At 36.3% G+C, this 16,962-nt stretch overlaps 1 protein-coding gene across 3 annotated transcripts in view; it reads left to right on the plus strand.

The window, feature by feature from the left end:
- The window catches only part of DPY19L3 (dpy-19 like C-mannosyltransferase 3), a 72,957-nt gene that overhangs the window by 42,427 nt on the left and 13,568 nt on the right, over window positions 1–16,962 (plus strand). For all 3 annotated transcript variants that reach the window (XM_024734073.1, XM_024734074.1, XM_024734076.1), the window contains 8 exons: window positions 2,109–2,240; window positions 3,615–3,716; window positions 6,184–6,257; window positions 6,421–6,579; window positions 10,247–10,369; window positions 10,968–11,079; window positions 11,701–11,757; window positions 15,702–15,784. In XM_024734073.1, the coding sequence (XP_024589841.1) occupies window positions 2,109–2,240; window positions 3,615–3,716; window positions 6,184–6,257; window positions 6,421–6,579; window positions 10,247–10,369; window positions 10,968–11,079; window positions 11,701–11,757; window positions 15,702–15,784 (842 nt within the window). The remainder of the gene's footprint in view (window positions 1–2,108; window positions 2,241–3,614; window positions 3,717–6,183; window positions 6,258–6,420; window positions 6,580–10,246; window positions 10,370–10,967; window positions 11,080–11,700; window positions 11,758–15,701; window positions 15,785–16,962) is intronic.

The following is a 16,962-nucleotide window of genomic DNA, read 5'->3' on the forward strand; positions in this document are numbered from 1 at the left end:
TATTTTAAAAAAATGTATTCCTGAATGAGTCATTATGCTTAAAGAGTTCCTACAGATTTAATGAGGAAAATATTTACACCCCTACGGAAAAGGGAGCAAAAGATACAAATACTTCGTAGAAGGAAAAGCATCAAAAGGAATAAAATATGTAGGTATAAATTGAACAAAAGAAGTGCAGACTTATACCCAGAAAACTACAGAACACTGTTGAAAGTTTTAAAGACCTGCATAAATTGGAAAGATTTCCCATGTTCATGGATTGGAAGACTTTCTATTGTTAAGGTGGCAGTACTCCCCAAATGGATCTACAAATTGAACATGGTTCCTCTCAGAATCCCAGTTGCAGAAATCGACAAGCTGATCCTAAAATTCATATGGCAACTCAAGGGACCCAGAATAGCGAAAAAGATCATGAAAAAGAACAAAGTTGGAAGACTCACACTTTTCAATTTCACAACTTAACTTCCAAGGTAATCCTTCCAGGAGGATCCCACATACTGTGGAGCAGCTGAGCCCGTGCACCACAACTACTGAGCCTGCGCTCTAGAGCCCACGAGCCACAACTACTGAGCCCACGTGCCACAACTACTGAAGCCCCCATGCCTAGAGCCTGTGCTCTGCAACGAGAAGCCACCGCAATGAGAAACCCACGCACCACAACAAAGAGTAGCCCCCGCTCATCGCAACTAGAGAAAGCCCGCACTCAGCAGCGAAGACCCAATGTGACCAAAAATAAATAAAAATTAAATTAAAAATTTTTTTTAAAAATTGGAAAACCCCATTTTAAAAAATGGTGCTGTGATAACTGGATATCTATATGCAAAAGAATGAAGTTGGACTGGACCCCTTCTTCTTACCATACACAATCATGAGCTCAAACTAGATCATAGACCTGATTTTAAGAACTAAAACTATGAAATGTTTAGAGGAAAAGATAGGAATAAATATTTATGACCTTGGAGTAGCCCAAGCCTTCTTTGATATAACACCCAAAGCACAAGTGACTAAAGAAAAAATTAGATGAATTGGACTTCATCAAAGTTAAAAACTTTGTACCTGGAAGGATACCATCAAGAAAGTGAAAAGATGGGCTTCCCTGATGGTGCAGTGGTTGAGAGTCCACCTGCCGATGCAGGGGACACGGGTTCATGCCCCGGTCTGGGAGGATCCCACATGCTGCGGAGCAGCTGGGCCTGTGGGCCATGGCCGCTGAGCCTGCGTGTCCGGAGCCTGTGCTCTGCAATGGGAGAGCCCACAACAGTGAGAGGCCCACGTACAGCAAAAAAATAATAATAATAAAGTGAAGAGACAACTCACAAAATATGAGACAATATTTGCAAATCACATATCTGAATAAGGATTTCCAGAATATATAAAGAATTCTTACAACTCTTTCAACGTTAAAATATGGACAAAAGATTAGATAGATATTTCTCCAAAGAAGATATATAAATGTTCAATAAGGACCTGAAAAGATGCTCAACATCATTAGTCATTAGGGAAGATTGGGAAATAACGGAGTACGGTAAAAATACTGATTGTTGGGCTTCCCTGGTGGCGCAGTGGTTGAGAGTCCGCCTGCCGATGCAGGGGACACAGGTTCGTGCCCCGGTCTGGGAGGATCCCCCATGCCGCGGAGCGGCTGGGCCTGTGAGCCATGGCCGCTGAGCCTGCGCGTCCGGAGCCTGTGCTCCACAACGGGAGAGGCCACAACAGTGAGAGGCCCGCGTACCACAAAAAAAAAAAAAAAAAATACTGATTGTTGGAATACAGTAAAACACTATAGGCCATAACTGTAAAGAAATTTAGAAGAAAATTAAAGACTACAAACAGCATTTGCCTATTCCTAGAATATATTTATACCATTGTTTGCTTCCTCTACTTCATATATCCCTGTTCTTCTTAATGTTATAAAGTTGAAAATGTTCTGTAATTAAAAGGTAAATAAAGAGTTACTATATTCCTTTCTTAGACTGTATTACTTGACGCTAGGTGTGTTTTCTGCATTATTTATAACTTGAGATGTATCCAACTAGTGACCAACCTGTCAGCATGTGGGAGTCTCTTGATAAAAATCTGTTTAACCATCTAATCCTTGGTTGTTGCAGGTGACATGGCTGTATGGTATACAGCTAACAGGTTTATTCCTTGTCTGCATTCTTCAGTTTTTTAATTCCATGATTCTCGGATCATTGCTTATCAGTTTTAACCTTTCGGTGTTAATTGCAAGAAAACTTCAGGTAGGACTTTTTTTTGTCCTTAATCAAAGTAAATTTTTTTTTTAATTGTGTGGTTGTTTAGACTTTGTTTTCATATAGTATACAAAGGAACATTTATAACCAAATTTCCACTAAAAAGCAGTAGGGCCATTATTTGCTTTTTTTGAAGTGCATGGTATAGCATTTGTTTTCAGGCTTTCTGATCTGCCATTCCTTTGTTTTGACGTTTATTATTTCTTAGAAAATTGGAATCTTAATTAAATTCAGGATTAGCCAGAGATACTTGTTTGACTGCCATTGGTTTAAAGTTGGAATAAAAGAGAAAAAAATGTTGACTTTTTTCATGTGTGAACTCAAGAGTGAAAAGAACATATTGCTTTGTGGAAATGTGTTTGTCACAGTCTTTAAAGTTGGTGGACACCTTGTTATTTGAAGTAGTAACACCACTCTTTCCCCCATCCTTCCATATCATATTATTGATTTTTAAGTGAGTTAAAATTAACTCTGTTTTGAGAATTTTGAGATTCCAAATAAATACCTTTAGAAAAAAATGGGACATTTCCTAGAATAACATGTTTTGACATTGGCCTCATCTTTTGACTTTATTATATAATTAAAATCTCTTAAATTTACATAAAATTTAAGAGTTAGTTGTTTTTCCTTAATAATGTTGCAAAGCCTGTTTTCTGTCTTATAAGCATATGAGAAACATTTCTCATAAGCACTTTTATATCAAGAAGCTGTTTTGTTTTCCATTTTGGGAAGAATAAATACATTTTGTTATTAGTCTTTTGAGTGAGAGCTGCTATGGACAAATCTTCACAAAATTTAAAAAAACAGGCTTTTAGTTGACTATTAAAAACTGTACTTCTCATTTATCCTTTTAACCTTAATTATAAATAAACATCACTTATATTTGAACTGTTTAGATATTATTATATTTGATAATCCATAAAGTTATTTAAGGGTTATAAGAAAACTATTATGTATCAAAGAGCACAATTTACTTTTTTTATATAGGTCTTTTATTTAATGGGTTATAGTCTGTGATATATGAATCAGTGGATAAAAAGATGAATCAGTGGATCAAGTTCAGTCAGTATATGCTGAGTACCTTCTAAGTGGCCGACTCCATACTCTGGTTGAAGAGGTCTTTAAAAAAAAAAAAAAAGGACTAGGATACATTTCCTCATCATATGGAGCTTATTATTAAGTGATTCATTTACTATTAGAAAAAGACAAATTTTAAGACAATGTAACCTCATGAAAATTAGGTTATATTTTCCCTATATGTTGTGTGACCCAATGTTTTAAATTCTTAAGTAATCTCATCTTAAATGTTTATGAAGTTATATTAAAATTAAAAAATTGAAACTCAACTCTTTTAATTTCTAGAAAAACCTGAAAACTGGAAGCTTCCTTAATAGGCTTGGGAAACTATTGTTACATTTATTTGTGGTTTTATGTTTGACACTTTTTCTCAACAACATTATTAAGGTAGGTTAATAAAATGACATATTTAATTTAGCATTACTAAAGAGTTACCACTTTTACTTTAAACAGACTCAGTTTTACCTTTGTTTCAGTAACAGGATTATTTTCTTGATTTTAGTCCTTGATTTCTATTTGCTCTTAACATGTTCTACTTTGAACCCACCTTTTGAGTTATTAAACTTTTTTAAAACTCAGCTTTAAAAGCATTAAACAAGTATTTCTCTAAATTTAAAGCTTCTACTTTTTAGAGCGTTTTCTGTACTACGGTACTAAAAAAAAAAAATGACATGATTTTTATTGGGGTAAGTTCATAAATAAACTGGGTTTACTGTCGGAACCACATTGATTAATTGAGATGATTTCACCCCTCTGGGAAGGCTGGTCTCAGGACAGAAGACAGCTGCATGTACATGACAGACTCCTCTTCTGTAAGAGAATGGCAGTCTCTCTCCCTGTCTGTTGACTGTCAAAGAAAAAACAGATCCTTCACTCAGTCAACCACATTAAACACCTCCACTCCAGGTCCTTGTCACTATTTTCTTAAACTCTATATAGTTCACTACTTACCAAAAACTTATTTGAGGGACTTCCCTGGTGGCTCAGTGGTTAAGAATCCACCTGCCAATGCAGGGGACATGGGTTTGAGCCCTGATCCGGGAAGATCCCACACGCCGTGGAGGAACTAAGCTCGTGCGCCACAACTACTGAGCTTGCGCTCTAGAGCCTACGAGCCACAACTACTGAGCCTGCGTGCTGCAACTACTGAAGTCCACATGCTTAGAGCCCATGCTCCGCAACAAGAGAAGCCACCGCAATGAGAAGCCTGCACACCGCAACAAAGAGTAGCCCCCGCTCGCTGCAACTAGAGAAAGCCCACGTGCAGCAACAAAGACCCAATGCAGCCATAAATAAATAAAATTTATTAAAATAAAAAACAAAACATTTGAGCAGAACAACCAGCATTTCTGAAAGACTGGCTGAAAGATATGCAGTCCATCCATTTCACCGCTCTACATGTTCAGTTATCTGTGCCTGGATTAAGCCAGGAGAGAGCTACTTGTCTGGACCACTGTTTTTTGACTCCCCAAAGAATAATGCCTACTGAGTTGCACTTGATGTTCTGCCAGCTACCTACAATTAGAAGAATTTTAAAAAATAGTCTTTGAGACTGTTTGCTGTTTTTACTGTACCCATGGGGAAAATTTCTCTTGAGTCTCAGTTTTAGGATTATAAGGATGTCTCTTGAGCAACTGGTTTGTTTTAATCTTATGACCCTGTGCGTAGCATAAATGCTTTTATTTCCCTCTTTGTATTTGCTACTAGAATGCATGAGCCCGGATTTGTGGCTCATATCTACTGAATATATTTTGTATACTAACCTCAGTTCTGGATTAATCTTATTTTCTTTTCTATCGTCATTTTTCTTCTGATACAATTTCTTCACCCATTTATGTTATATGAATTTTTGTCAGCCATAAATTAAAAATAAAATAATGTGAATTAAAATTATACTCACTAATGATAAACACTGGCATTTGTCTCTTCACCCCTTGAGGGTTATTGCTGTGTCTTGAATTGTCTTTGAAAGAATGAGTCTTATGTCAGTTGTATCTGCAGACAGAAAAACCCAAAGCAAAATAGGCTTTGTGGGCTGTGTTCCTATTTGAGGTTTCAGATCATGATATTATCGGTTTTCTGATTTTAAAAGTTGTACTCACTGGGCTTCAGCTGTCTCCCTCTCCCTGAAACCAAAGAACCTCATCTTTTATCTATTTTGCACGTTGAACTTATGCCGAGATTGTGTTTGCAAAAACAATTCTGCTAAAAAAAAAAACAGGAATGGAGGGTGTTTGAAAATCCCTGCTTTTGAATGAAATAATGCCATTTGCAGCAACATAGATGGATCTAGAGATTATCATACCAAGTGAAGTAAGTCAGAACAAGGAAGACAAACACCATATGATATCACTTATATGTGGAATCTAAAATATAATGCAAATGAACTTATTTACAAAAGAGAAACAGACACAGACATAGAAAACAAATTTAGGATTACCAAAGGGGAACGGGGTTGGAGGAGGGATAAACTAGGAGTTTGGGATTAGCAGATACGTACTACTATATATAAAACAGATAAACAACAAGTTCCTACTGTAAAGTACAGTGTACTGTATTCAATATAAACCATAATAGAAAAAATATAGATGTATAACTGAATCACTTTACTGTACACCAGAAACTAACACAACATTGTACATCAACTATACTTAAATAATTTTTTTTAATGAAAAAATCCCTGCCTTAGAATTTCTCAGTTCTAAGACCTATTGTAAACATTTACTAATTTTACACATACACATACATACAGTCCTATGAAATGGAGTGCTGAAGATGTGTATTCAATGGGAAATTATCAGAAAACCATGCATAAAAAACTGATAGCAATTTTTATTTTCTCCCTCCCCGACAGAAAATTCTTAACCTCAAGTCAGACGAACACATATTTAAATTTCTGAAGGCAAAATTTGGATTTGGAGCAACAAGGTATGACTGAATTTAAAGTCTGTGTTTGGTTTTTATATTAAATCAGCAGGGTCTTTAAAATGTAAGTTATCAGTTCTTAATTTCAGGCTTATTTTGAGGAAAAGTTGGAGGTTTACTTATCTTGTACTTGAATTTAATACTTTGCTTTCCCTTTGTTTCCTAGAGATTTTGATGCAAACCTGTATCTGTGTGAAGAAGCATTTGGCCTTCTGCCTTTTAATACATTTGAAAGGCTTTCAGATACTCTGCTTTTTTATGCTTATATATTTGTTCTGTCCATCACAGTGATTGCAGCATTAGCTGTTGCCTTCCGTAATCTCAGGTATGGCATATTTCAGAAATCTAATTCTATGCTTTAATGAACTTGTTCTGTGTTGCAGAAAAATTGCTAAATTGAAAATCAAAACATCAGATACAGAACAGAGTACAGTCATCTTAAAGGGGGAACGTACCCAAGTTAGCGTGGACTGTACTCTCAGTTGGTAAGGGTGGAGTAGTTAAGAGACAGTAAAAAGTAGTAGCTGCCATGCACACAGTCTGGGTTGAGGTCCTGGCTCACATACTTGGGAACAATGTGATCTTTGAGCCAGTTACATAACCCTTCATTATTTCCATTTCCATTTCTGTAGAATGAGAGCACTCAGAGTACTTACTCTACAGGGTTTTGTGAGAAATAAATAAACGAAAATTACATAAAGTACTTAAAGCAGTGCCTCATGCGTAGAGTATATTGTGTAGATTTCAGCTATCATTAGCAAGTGTTATTGACTTGTAGTCTCTCTGTTTTGTTCCCATTATTAATTTCCTGTGTTTTTCTACCTTTCTTTCTCCAGCTACCTTTTTTATTTCTCATGAACTGTCAAGAGTTAACCATTGTTTATTTGTTTTGTTGCATCTTGTTTAAGGGCTTATAAAGTTGGAATGGACCATAATTATTAGCATCTACTAAAAGTCTTAAGTATTAGTTGACAGTGTTTTAAAACTTAGGATGTCTGCTAATCTACTTAAAAGAGAAAGTCAGGGAGTATGAAGAACACCTACTTATCAAGCTGATGGAGGTTTTTGCATTTACTATCCATGTTAAATTGAAACAAGATTAAGTGTAAGAAGTTGAAGCTACTGTCATTTGTGGAAAAGTAATGAAGCCCAGAAGGAAGCCCTTTTCCTGTGTAGTTACCTTGCCAATTAAGGTGCTGGTGAGCTGTGATTCGCAGCCACTGGAGAGCTGTGCTGGGAGAAAGTCATTACAATGAGCCCAGATCAGTTGAGGTGTTTTATGATTATTAAGAATGAAGCAACATTGAACCATGAAGCTATTCCACTGACTATAAACTATTTTAGTATCTTTCAGAAGTGTTCTTTTTATACCGAGTCCAAGATAAAAATTTAGCCCCATGAAAATAGATGGAAATTATTCTAGACAGTGTAACTTAATGTTATTCCAGACACACCAGGTGTCAACAGGACTCTAGACAGCATGCAAAGCAGGAAGTTCAGTTGGCCTGCAGTGTTGTGTGAAAATGTCTGCCATGCTCAGCGTGAACCTATGGGCAGTCCTTGGAAGCTTATTTGGTATATGATTATAGATAAAGATTTTACCAGGTAGGGATATTAGGACTTTATTAGAGGAAAGCACTATATTAATTAAAGTCATTTAAGAATTATAGTGTCTCAATGTGAATTAACGTCTAAGTAATTTGAAGGATATATTATCAATGCCAAGTATTTAAAGTATTTCTACCTTCTAGTACTAGGAAGGATGGTACCATTACGTTTATACACCACATCTACATTAGTGTGTAGTATATAACTGAAAAGGATACCCTGTTCTATACTCATGGGATTAATAGAGCTTTCCAGCTCAGTTGTGGGCACCGGGAGAGGTGTTGCAGAATTCTCCCAGGTATCAAGGGAGGATGAGAGGGTATGTTCTTGTCTGGAGTAATCTTTTAGTATCAATGGAAGCCAGAGTTTGGGTTGTGATATATAACGTTTAAGTAAAGATTATCACCAGTGGTGAAAATTACCATAGAGTATCATTTTAATTTTCTTATGTATCTAGGGTGGTGAAAAAGAGGATTTCCAGGAAATAACAGGTCTATAGTTACATAGAAGCATTGTACATATCCAAGTCTATTGGATTTGTGTGAAGGATAAGTGGGGCCTTTATAGAAGTATTATTTTTATCCTAAGCTGGCAGCCCTTACTGTTGTTTCCTTTTCCCCTTGACAACAAATTGTGCAAATCTGAACCCACTCATCCATCTCAACATCATTCAAGTGGGGACAACCAGACAGTACGTGCTTCCCAGTGTGATATGGAATACATCATATCCCCATGAAGTGTACTTGCCAAAATAAATGAACTTGACTCTAATAATTAACCTCTAGATCTAATTACAAGTTTATAAGAAACATGGGAATAGAGAAATAATATAAAATGGCACCACGAGGAGACAATCGGCCAATTCCAGAAGGTAGGAACAGTTATAGGACAAATTGTGCATTTTCTTCAAAGAGTAAATGCCCTTAAAAGTGGGGAGGGGGGAGTACTTATATTGATTGAAAGATAATTTAAAGAGCCATTGATGAAATGCAGTATGAAAGCTTTGGATCCTCATTCAAAGAAACCACCTGAAAAAAGCTATTGTAATAAATAGAAAATAGAACGTGAACTGGGTGTTAGATGATATTGAAGGGTTATTGTTAATTTTATGGGTGCAGTCATCTTAATGTAGCCATATTTGATTTTTTAAATCACGTTAGGGTACTTGCCTGGTGACGCAGTGGTTAAGAATCTGCCTGCCGATGCAGGAGACACGGTTCGAGCCCTGACCTAGGAAGAACCCACATGCCGCGGAGCAACTAAGCCCGTGCGCCACAACTACTGCGCTTGCGCTCTAGAGCCCACAAGCCACAATTACTGAGCCCGCATGCCACAACTACTGAAGCCCATGTGCCTAGAGCCTGTGCTCCGCAACAAGAGAAGCCACCGCAACGAGAAGCCTACACACCGCAACAAAGAGTGGCCCCCACTCACCGCAACTAGAGAAAGCCCATGCAGCAACAAAAACCCAGCGCAGCCAAAATTAAATTAACTTTTTAAAAAATCATGTTAGTTATATGTAATGAGGTATTGTGGTAGGTTAAAAATGTGATCATTGGTTTGTAAAGGAACTGAATTCCAAGTTCATGGATACATTTTTACTTATTTGTAAAAACTAGAAAGATATGAGTAACTACTATGACATCTCTAAAGATCTCTTGTAGTTTCAGTGATTCCAAGATAATATTTTTTTGCTATCTCTTATAATTTAAAGGATTGAAGGACTTTAAGGTTTTGCTTAAATTAAAATGAAATTTGTTCAGTTTTAGTTACTCTAATTATTAATGCATTTATATTATGACACTTTTAGCCTCATAAACAAATTCAAAATTGATCAGAGCTGATTCACTTTATCTTAGGGAAATAAAACATTTCTAAATATATGAAGGCATAGGTTTCTTCTTTTTTTTTTAGTTATTATTTTTGGCTGCGTTGGGTCTTCGTTGCTGTGCGCAGGCTTTCTGTAGTTGTGGCAAGCGGGGGCTACTCTTCATTGCAGTGTGTGGGCTTCTCATTTCTGTGGCTTCTCTGTGGAGAATGGGCTCTAGGCACGTGGGCTTCAGTAGTTGCTGCACGTGGACTCAGTAGTTGTAGCATGCGGGCCCTAGAGCGCACAGGCTTGAGTAGCTGCAGGGCATGGGCTCAGTAGCTGTGGCGCGCGGGCTCTAGAGTGCAGTCTCAGTAGTTGTGGCACATGGGCTTAGCTGCTCTGCAGCATGTGGTATCTTCCCAGACCAGGGCTGGAACATGTGTCCCCTGCATTGGCAGGTGAATTCTTAACCACTGCGCCACCAGGGAAGTCCTTCTATCTTCTTCTTTAAGAAAGATTTAACTAAAAATTAGTTACCCAGCTTTAATTTTTGTATATGTACTATTTTATGCAGTGATTCTACAAATCAGCAATCCATGTATAAAATGGGAGAGTACAGAATCGGCCTGAAACCAGAAACTGCCTACAATTTAATACATACGATTCTGTTTGGATTCTTGGCATTGAGTACAATGAGGTATTTTTGTTTTATCTGTTTATTTTTTTATTTGACCACTCTTTACCTGACATAGTTTAGCAATATAATTTGGGAACTGATGATCATCTTCATTAATGATTATGGTTCTCATAAAAATGTCCTTGTTGGGGCTTCCCTGGTGGCGCAGTGGTTGAGAGTCCGCCTGCCGATGCAGGGGACGCGGGTTCGTGCCCCGGTCTGGGAGGATCCCACATGCCGCGGAGTGGCTGGGCCCGTGAGCCATGGCCGCTGAGCCTGCGCGTCCGGAGCCTGTGCTCCGTAACGGGAGAGGCAGCAGCAGTGGGAGGCCCACGTACCGCAAAAAAAAAAAAAAAAAGTCCTTGTTTACTATCTTCTCCCAGTACAAAATAGTATTTATAACCAGTTTTTTCCTAATTGCCAATATTCCTCTACTTTTACTTATATGATGGTCCTCAAAAGGCAATGGAATTAATAAGTAACCCCTTGGCAACGGTTTCTGCATAGTTTTAGTAAGGTTTTACTATCACAAATAATACAGCTGTCTTTACAGCTGTCTCAGACTCCAGGTTTCTACACAGCTAGCACTGTTGACCTTTGCCTGCTTCTCTTCTTACAGAATGAAGTACCTCTGGACATCACATATGTGTGTGTTTGCATCATTTGGCTTATGCAGCCCTGAAATATGGGAGTTACTTCTGAAGTTGATCCATCTTTATAACCCAAAGAGGGTCAGTGCTATCTCTTTTTCCATTTCATTTTTATGACTTCTAGTATTTCTTTAATTATCAATTCTGTTGGTTTTTTTTTTTCAGTTGTCCATACATCAATTTGATAAAATGGATACTAAAATTTAAAGCTACAAATAATTGATACATTATGATTTTATCAGGAATTATTTTAAAATAATTTTGTTTAATTTTAGCTTTATTTTCTAAATCATTTTTTTCCAGACCATAAGTTAGATATGTTCATTATACAGAATTTGGAAATACTGAAAAGCACAAAAAGGAAAATTAAAAATCACCAATAATCCCATTATCCAGAGTTATCGCTATTATTATTATTGTTAATTATTATAATATAAACATAATTACTACTAAGTGTACAGTAATGATTAATGGCCCATAAGTGCAGTTCTGGGTTGTTCTGCCCTGTAAATTCACTAGATGGCAATATGGTAGGAGCTACAAATAGCTTATGAATGATTGACTCAGTTGTCTTGCATATTGGAGACTCATGCTCTGTTAAATTATATTTTTGTTGTTTAAAAAAATGTATTTACAAAGCAAAAATGTAAAAGCAAAAATATTCCAAACACTTGTAATCTAAATAATGTCTTTCTTATATAGATATGTATAATGCGATATTCAATACCGATATTAATACTGCTGTATCTGTGCTATAAGGTAAGGTTGATTGTCCTCATTCCTGTCTTTAATCTATTTAGCAGAATAATTGCTTTGACTCAATGTACTTTGTGTGTCATTGGCAAGTAGAGTGCTTTGCAGAACTTACAAATAGCTACTTAGCTGCTTCTTATGGCAGTTGACATCGATAGGAAGACTGATGTTCTTCCCAAAATGGGATTTAACAGGTAAAAACATTATAACAAAAAATACTACAATTTAATTATTCTAATTAATTTTGGTTTTGACTTACTAGTCAGCTGATGCAAATTCTGAAAATAAAGATGTTTTCAGACTTATTTTAAGGTGAATAAAGGAGAAAAATTAGTTTTCCCTGTTACCTGCTTTTTATAGAGTAAGATCCTAAGATGCATCTTATGTTAACCTACATATTTTATTAGATGCTTAAAATCATCTTTGTAAGAGGGCTGGGCACATTATAAATACAGTCTAAGTTTAGCCTTCTTATGTCCTTCAGTTTCAGTAGGAAATAAAGAAATTCTTCATATTCTCAGTTGACTGATTTCTGAAACAGCATTAACTGTGTTTCAATTCTGAGACTCCTCCATATGAGACAGTGAGTCTTTCATCACACCTCTGAGATTTAGAGGCTTGAATTGTTACCTGGGCAGGTAGCTTGGATTGTTTTATCCAATTGAGCTCTTACGCTCTCCTTTAAAAAAAAAATCTTACATATTTTTTAAGTTTAGATTTTTTTCTTCAAACTGTATTTTAAGGTAGAACAATGGATTTCAAACTCTACTGTGTACAGTTCCTGATTTGGGAGGGCAGCTCAAGGGAGTGGGGAGGTGGGTGGGACTCTCCTACAGAAAGGATCAGCTATGGCAGCTCAGCTTCTGGGTTTATTTGCTTATATTTTCATGTAAGATTTTATTTGAAGCAAAGGTTTTAGGCTAAAAGAAATGTTTGATAATCACTGTTAGATAATTCTCTTGTAAATATTTCCAAAAATTATGTTCTATCGTGTTCCTATCTATCAAAACATTTGCTTTTATGGGTGGACCACTGTGCCAACTCCCAGATACTAGAAAACACAGAAATAGGTCATTTCTGCCACCATGCCTCTGGGAATTTTATTGCTCTACGGTAAATAAATGAAACTTCTTACAAACATCTGGAAAGCAACAGTTAAGGATTAGGCAGAGTATATGTTCAATGATGAATGAGGTAGCTTTATTACACATTGATTCTGAGGGATAAAGCACCCTCCTCACAGAAAAGATGCAGCTCATCATCATTCCTGTCTCACCACTAAAGACATACACACAGTCCTTTCCCACTGTCCTTTCCCACTGTCTCTGTGTGTAGGTTGAGTTCCTTTATGTCTCAAATATTTATTTGAAAATTTGTTGATTTTTTAATAGCTACTTGAGGACTTAAGTCTCTTGTTCTTGATAACATTGAGGAAGGACATTATAGAAGAAATAAGCAGCATCAGCATCACCTGGGAACTTGTTAGAAATACAGATGTTTGGGTCCTACTCCAGACCGACTGAATCAGGAGGTCTGGGAGTGGGATCCAGTGATCCAGGTTTTAACCAGCCCTGCAGGTGGTGCTAATGCACCATCAAACTTGAGAACCCCCTGCAGAGAACAGGGATTCTCAGCAGTGGCACTGTTGACATTTTGTCTAGATAATTCTTTGTCTTAGTAGCTGTCCTGTGCATTATAGGACACTTAGCAGCATCCATACCTTCTACCCACTACATGCCAATAGCACCAACTTCCAGTTGTGACAATCAAAAATGTTTCTAGACATTGCAAAATGTCCCCTTGCGGGTGTGGCAGAATCCCTCCCCCAACCCCTCTTGAGAACCAGTGCTATGGAAGAACCAATGATAGCACTGAAAAGGCCATCATTTCCTCAGGGAATCTTTGTAGATGTACCCTGAGTAAGAGAGTTAGTAGTCATTCTGAAGAATCCTTCTGAAGACAGATGGCCTCGCCTCTCTCAGTATTGGACTTCAGGAGAAATCTTAACGCATCCAGCTTTCACTGTATAAAACAGTTTACGTATTTCAGCTTCTCAAAACTGTATTTGTGTTTTAATACAAAATCACAAAGAAAATAAAGATCTTATGTATGAAACTGAATATGTTTTCCAACTATTGAACAGATTTATCTGTAAGAAATACGAACTAATATTTCAAAGCCTGATTTAAGTTTCACATAGCACTTATAATGAGGATTTCAAATTTTCTTGTTCATAATACTTATTTTGCTATATGTCTGCTTAGGATAATCCTGTTTAAAAGGGAAAAGTATGTGCTAGTCTCCACTCTGAAATCAAGAGTTTAATAACATTATTGCTCTCATGTTAATTAACTTATTTGGATACCTAAAATCTCATATAAACACTGCTGATCATTTAGGAACAGCATTTAGTTAATTCAACATTTGTTTTCACGTTGTTTAAGAAGTTTATCATAAGACAGTGTTACCAGATATTAACATTTTCAGAATTAACAGCAAATTTCAAACTAGAAAAATATCTAATAACCACTGAATTCACAGATTTCAAAATATGTTTTATACGAAAATAATTAAAACATCATTTAAAAGTTGATATTCTGTTGTTATCAAAATTAATAGGGATAATGGATAATTGGAATTTTATAGAGGTATCATTTAATCAGTAATTTTTATTACATCTCTTCTGAAACCTAGGACTAGTAGTGAGTGCTGACACCTGATTTTCTGTCACCAGCACCAGCAATTTTCCTGATTTTACCCACCCAGGAGACAAGATATGAATGAGTAGTAAAAATGGCCAAAGATGAAATGACAAGATAAGAAAGTGATAGGGATAAAAAAACATCCACAGACCAGTCAGGTGCCACTTTGCTTCCAGTTAGTGGTTCTTAAATAAAAAAGATTATACTTGCAACTTTAATGAAATGTAGATACATTATCACTGGGCTTCTATTCCAATGTAGGAAATGAGTTCTGCAGTTCACCTTAGCATGTATTTAGATGATCAGGTCTTTTTAGCCAACTGCCATTTGATAAAACAGTGAACATTTACTTAGTTGTTGAATTACACAGACAAGTTATATTAGAAAAGCAGTGGATTCAGAGTGTATTTTTACATTATATCTGCATAGCTTAAGTTACTCAAGTTGAGTAGGAGGCACCAGTGGCATAAATATCATACTCAGATGTACCAGATTTTCCTGGACCATCCTACTTTCAAATATTCTTCTCGCCCTTTGTACCTGTAATTATGTTAATATTCATCAAACCATTTGTCCAGATTTCTAGTTTAAACAATATAATCACCATATCACACAATGAAAAGTTTCCAGTTGTGACTCTGCCACTGTGATCTGAGCAACTCAGGTTATCTATCTCTCTGAGCCGAGGTCTCCAGACTAGTAAAATGAAAAATAAATAGCCATGGTGAGGATGCCTTCTGCGTCATCTGTCTCCCTGAGGAGTTGTGAGGATAAAATGAGATTCTGTATTCCAAAGCATTTTTGCAGCTCTAAAATGGTGCTGTCTTCTACAGGGTACATTCTACATTTAAAGATAAATTACATGAAGTTAGTTAGTCACATTTATCTCATATCCTGTGCACTTTCTCATGGTTGCTACTCCTGTCATATCCAAATTAATGTTTTACTAGATATTAACACCACATACAAGAGCATTTTTATTAGTGTAAAATAAAAGCTCATTTTTTAAAGTTGGCAACACCTCTACTTCTAATTAGCTCCAGCTCACAATAATTTTGGAAACTTTTCTCAGACTTCATCTCACACTAGAAGGGTTGACTGCAGAAGTGAAGTAGTTCTAATATTCCAGTTACCACGTTTATTTAGTTCACAAGTTATATGCAGTTTCTCCTTTTTCACTTTAATCTAGTGATAGTTGTGGGTCTGGGGGTGGATTTTGGTTTTGTTTAGTTTTGTTTTTAATTTCAGTTCTGGCCAGGAATGATGGATGAGCTCTCCGAGTTGAGAGAATTCTATGATCCAGATACAGTGGAGCTGATGAACTGGATTAAGTAAGAGGATTTTTTTTTTTTAACTTTTAAATTTAAAGTGCCTTTTAAGAGTCACTGTAGACCTCATTTGGTTTTTGGTTTTTTGGTTTTTTTCTGAATCTAATTATGAAGATACATTCATTCTCAAGTTTTTCTTTAAAACTCTATATTTGCAAATAATTTCTTTCCATTCAAAAAATATTCTCTCTAACCACAATCCCGTGAAGAAGGGAAGGTACCAATATGGAGAGGGAAACAGAATCAGAGGATGCATTTCAAACCAGTGACAGCAATGGAAATAAAGTTTTATATTCTCTGCCAATTTTATCTTTATCATTTCTTTCATTTTAATACCATTCAAATTTTCTATTAATACTGACACATAAAATATTCTTTCCTTGTTAATGACTTAAAATTATACTGTAAACTACAGTTAATTAGAGTCATACTAGCTCAGTGCAGATTTCATTTTAACTGATCATATTGCCCAAGATTAGGCCTAGAGAAAATTTAAAATTCAAAAGCTGGAGCTTTTCCTTTCTTGAGCACCATAATGCTTTCCTGTTATGTTGGTTTGTATTTTTGCCCGCACGACTGCTTTGCCTCAGCATTCAGCATCAGAATGAGACTTGTGTTTTTCAAAGTTTTGTTAACGAAACCTGCCTCCCGCCAGCAAAAATAAACTTTTTTACCCAGAGCAGCATTCCTGTGCCCTGTAATATTGTATTTCCCTATTTTATAACCAAAAAGCAGCAGTGTAATTATTCACACTTAAACAGGTGTCGCAGATCTTATGTGACATATTCTGAAAGCATCGGCTGTATTGTCTCCATCACTTAGAATTTTAGTAGCCGTGTTGGCACTTGCTGGTGACTAATGTTTACTAACCAGTACAGTTGAGCACTGCTTGTGTATTAAGAGATGGTAAGTGTTTGATAGCTTAGGTCTCTTGAGTACAATACATGGATTTTATAGAGCTTTGTATCTAAAATATATATGTGGCTTTGGTCCCAATGTTGGACTGGGTTGACTAGACGCAATGAGTATAATTTTTCATCTTTTCAGTGCTGAGGGTCCGAAGTGGTGCTTTCTCTTTATATATTTATTTAACTTTAAATCATGGCAGACAATTATAGAGTAAGTAATTCCTTCAGTATTTATTGTGTAAGGGAAAAGAGGGTTACTCATATAAAGAAAAG

This window comes from Neophocaena asiaeorientalis, unplaced genomic scaffold (genome assembly GCF_003031525.2).
Source record: "Neophocaena asiaeorientalis asiaeorientalis breed wild unplaced genomic scaffold, Neophocaena_asiaeorientalis_V1.1 scaffold280, whole genome shotgun sequence".
Lineage (NCBI taxonomy): Eukaryota > Metazoa > Chordata > Mammalia > Artiodactyla > Phocoenidae > Neophocaena > Neophocaena asiaeorientalis.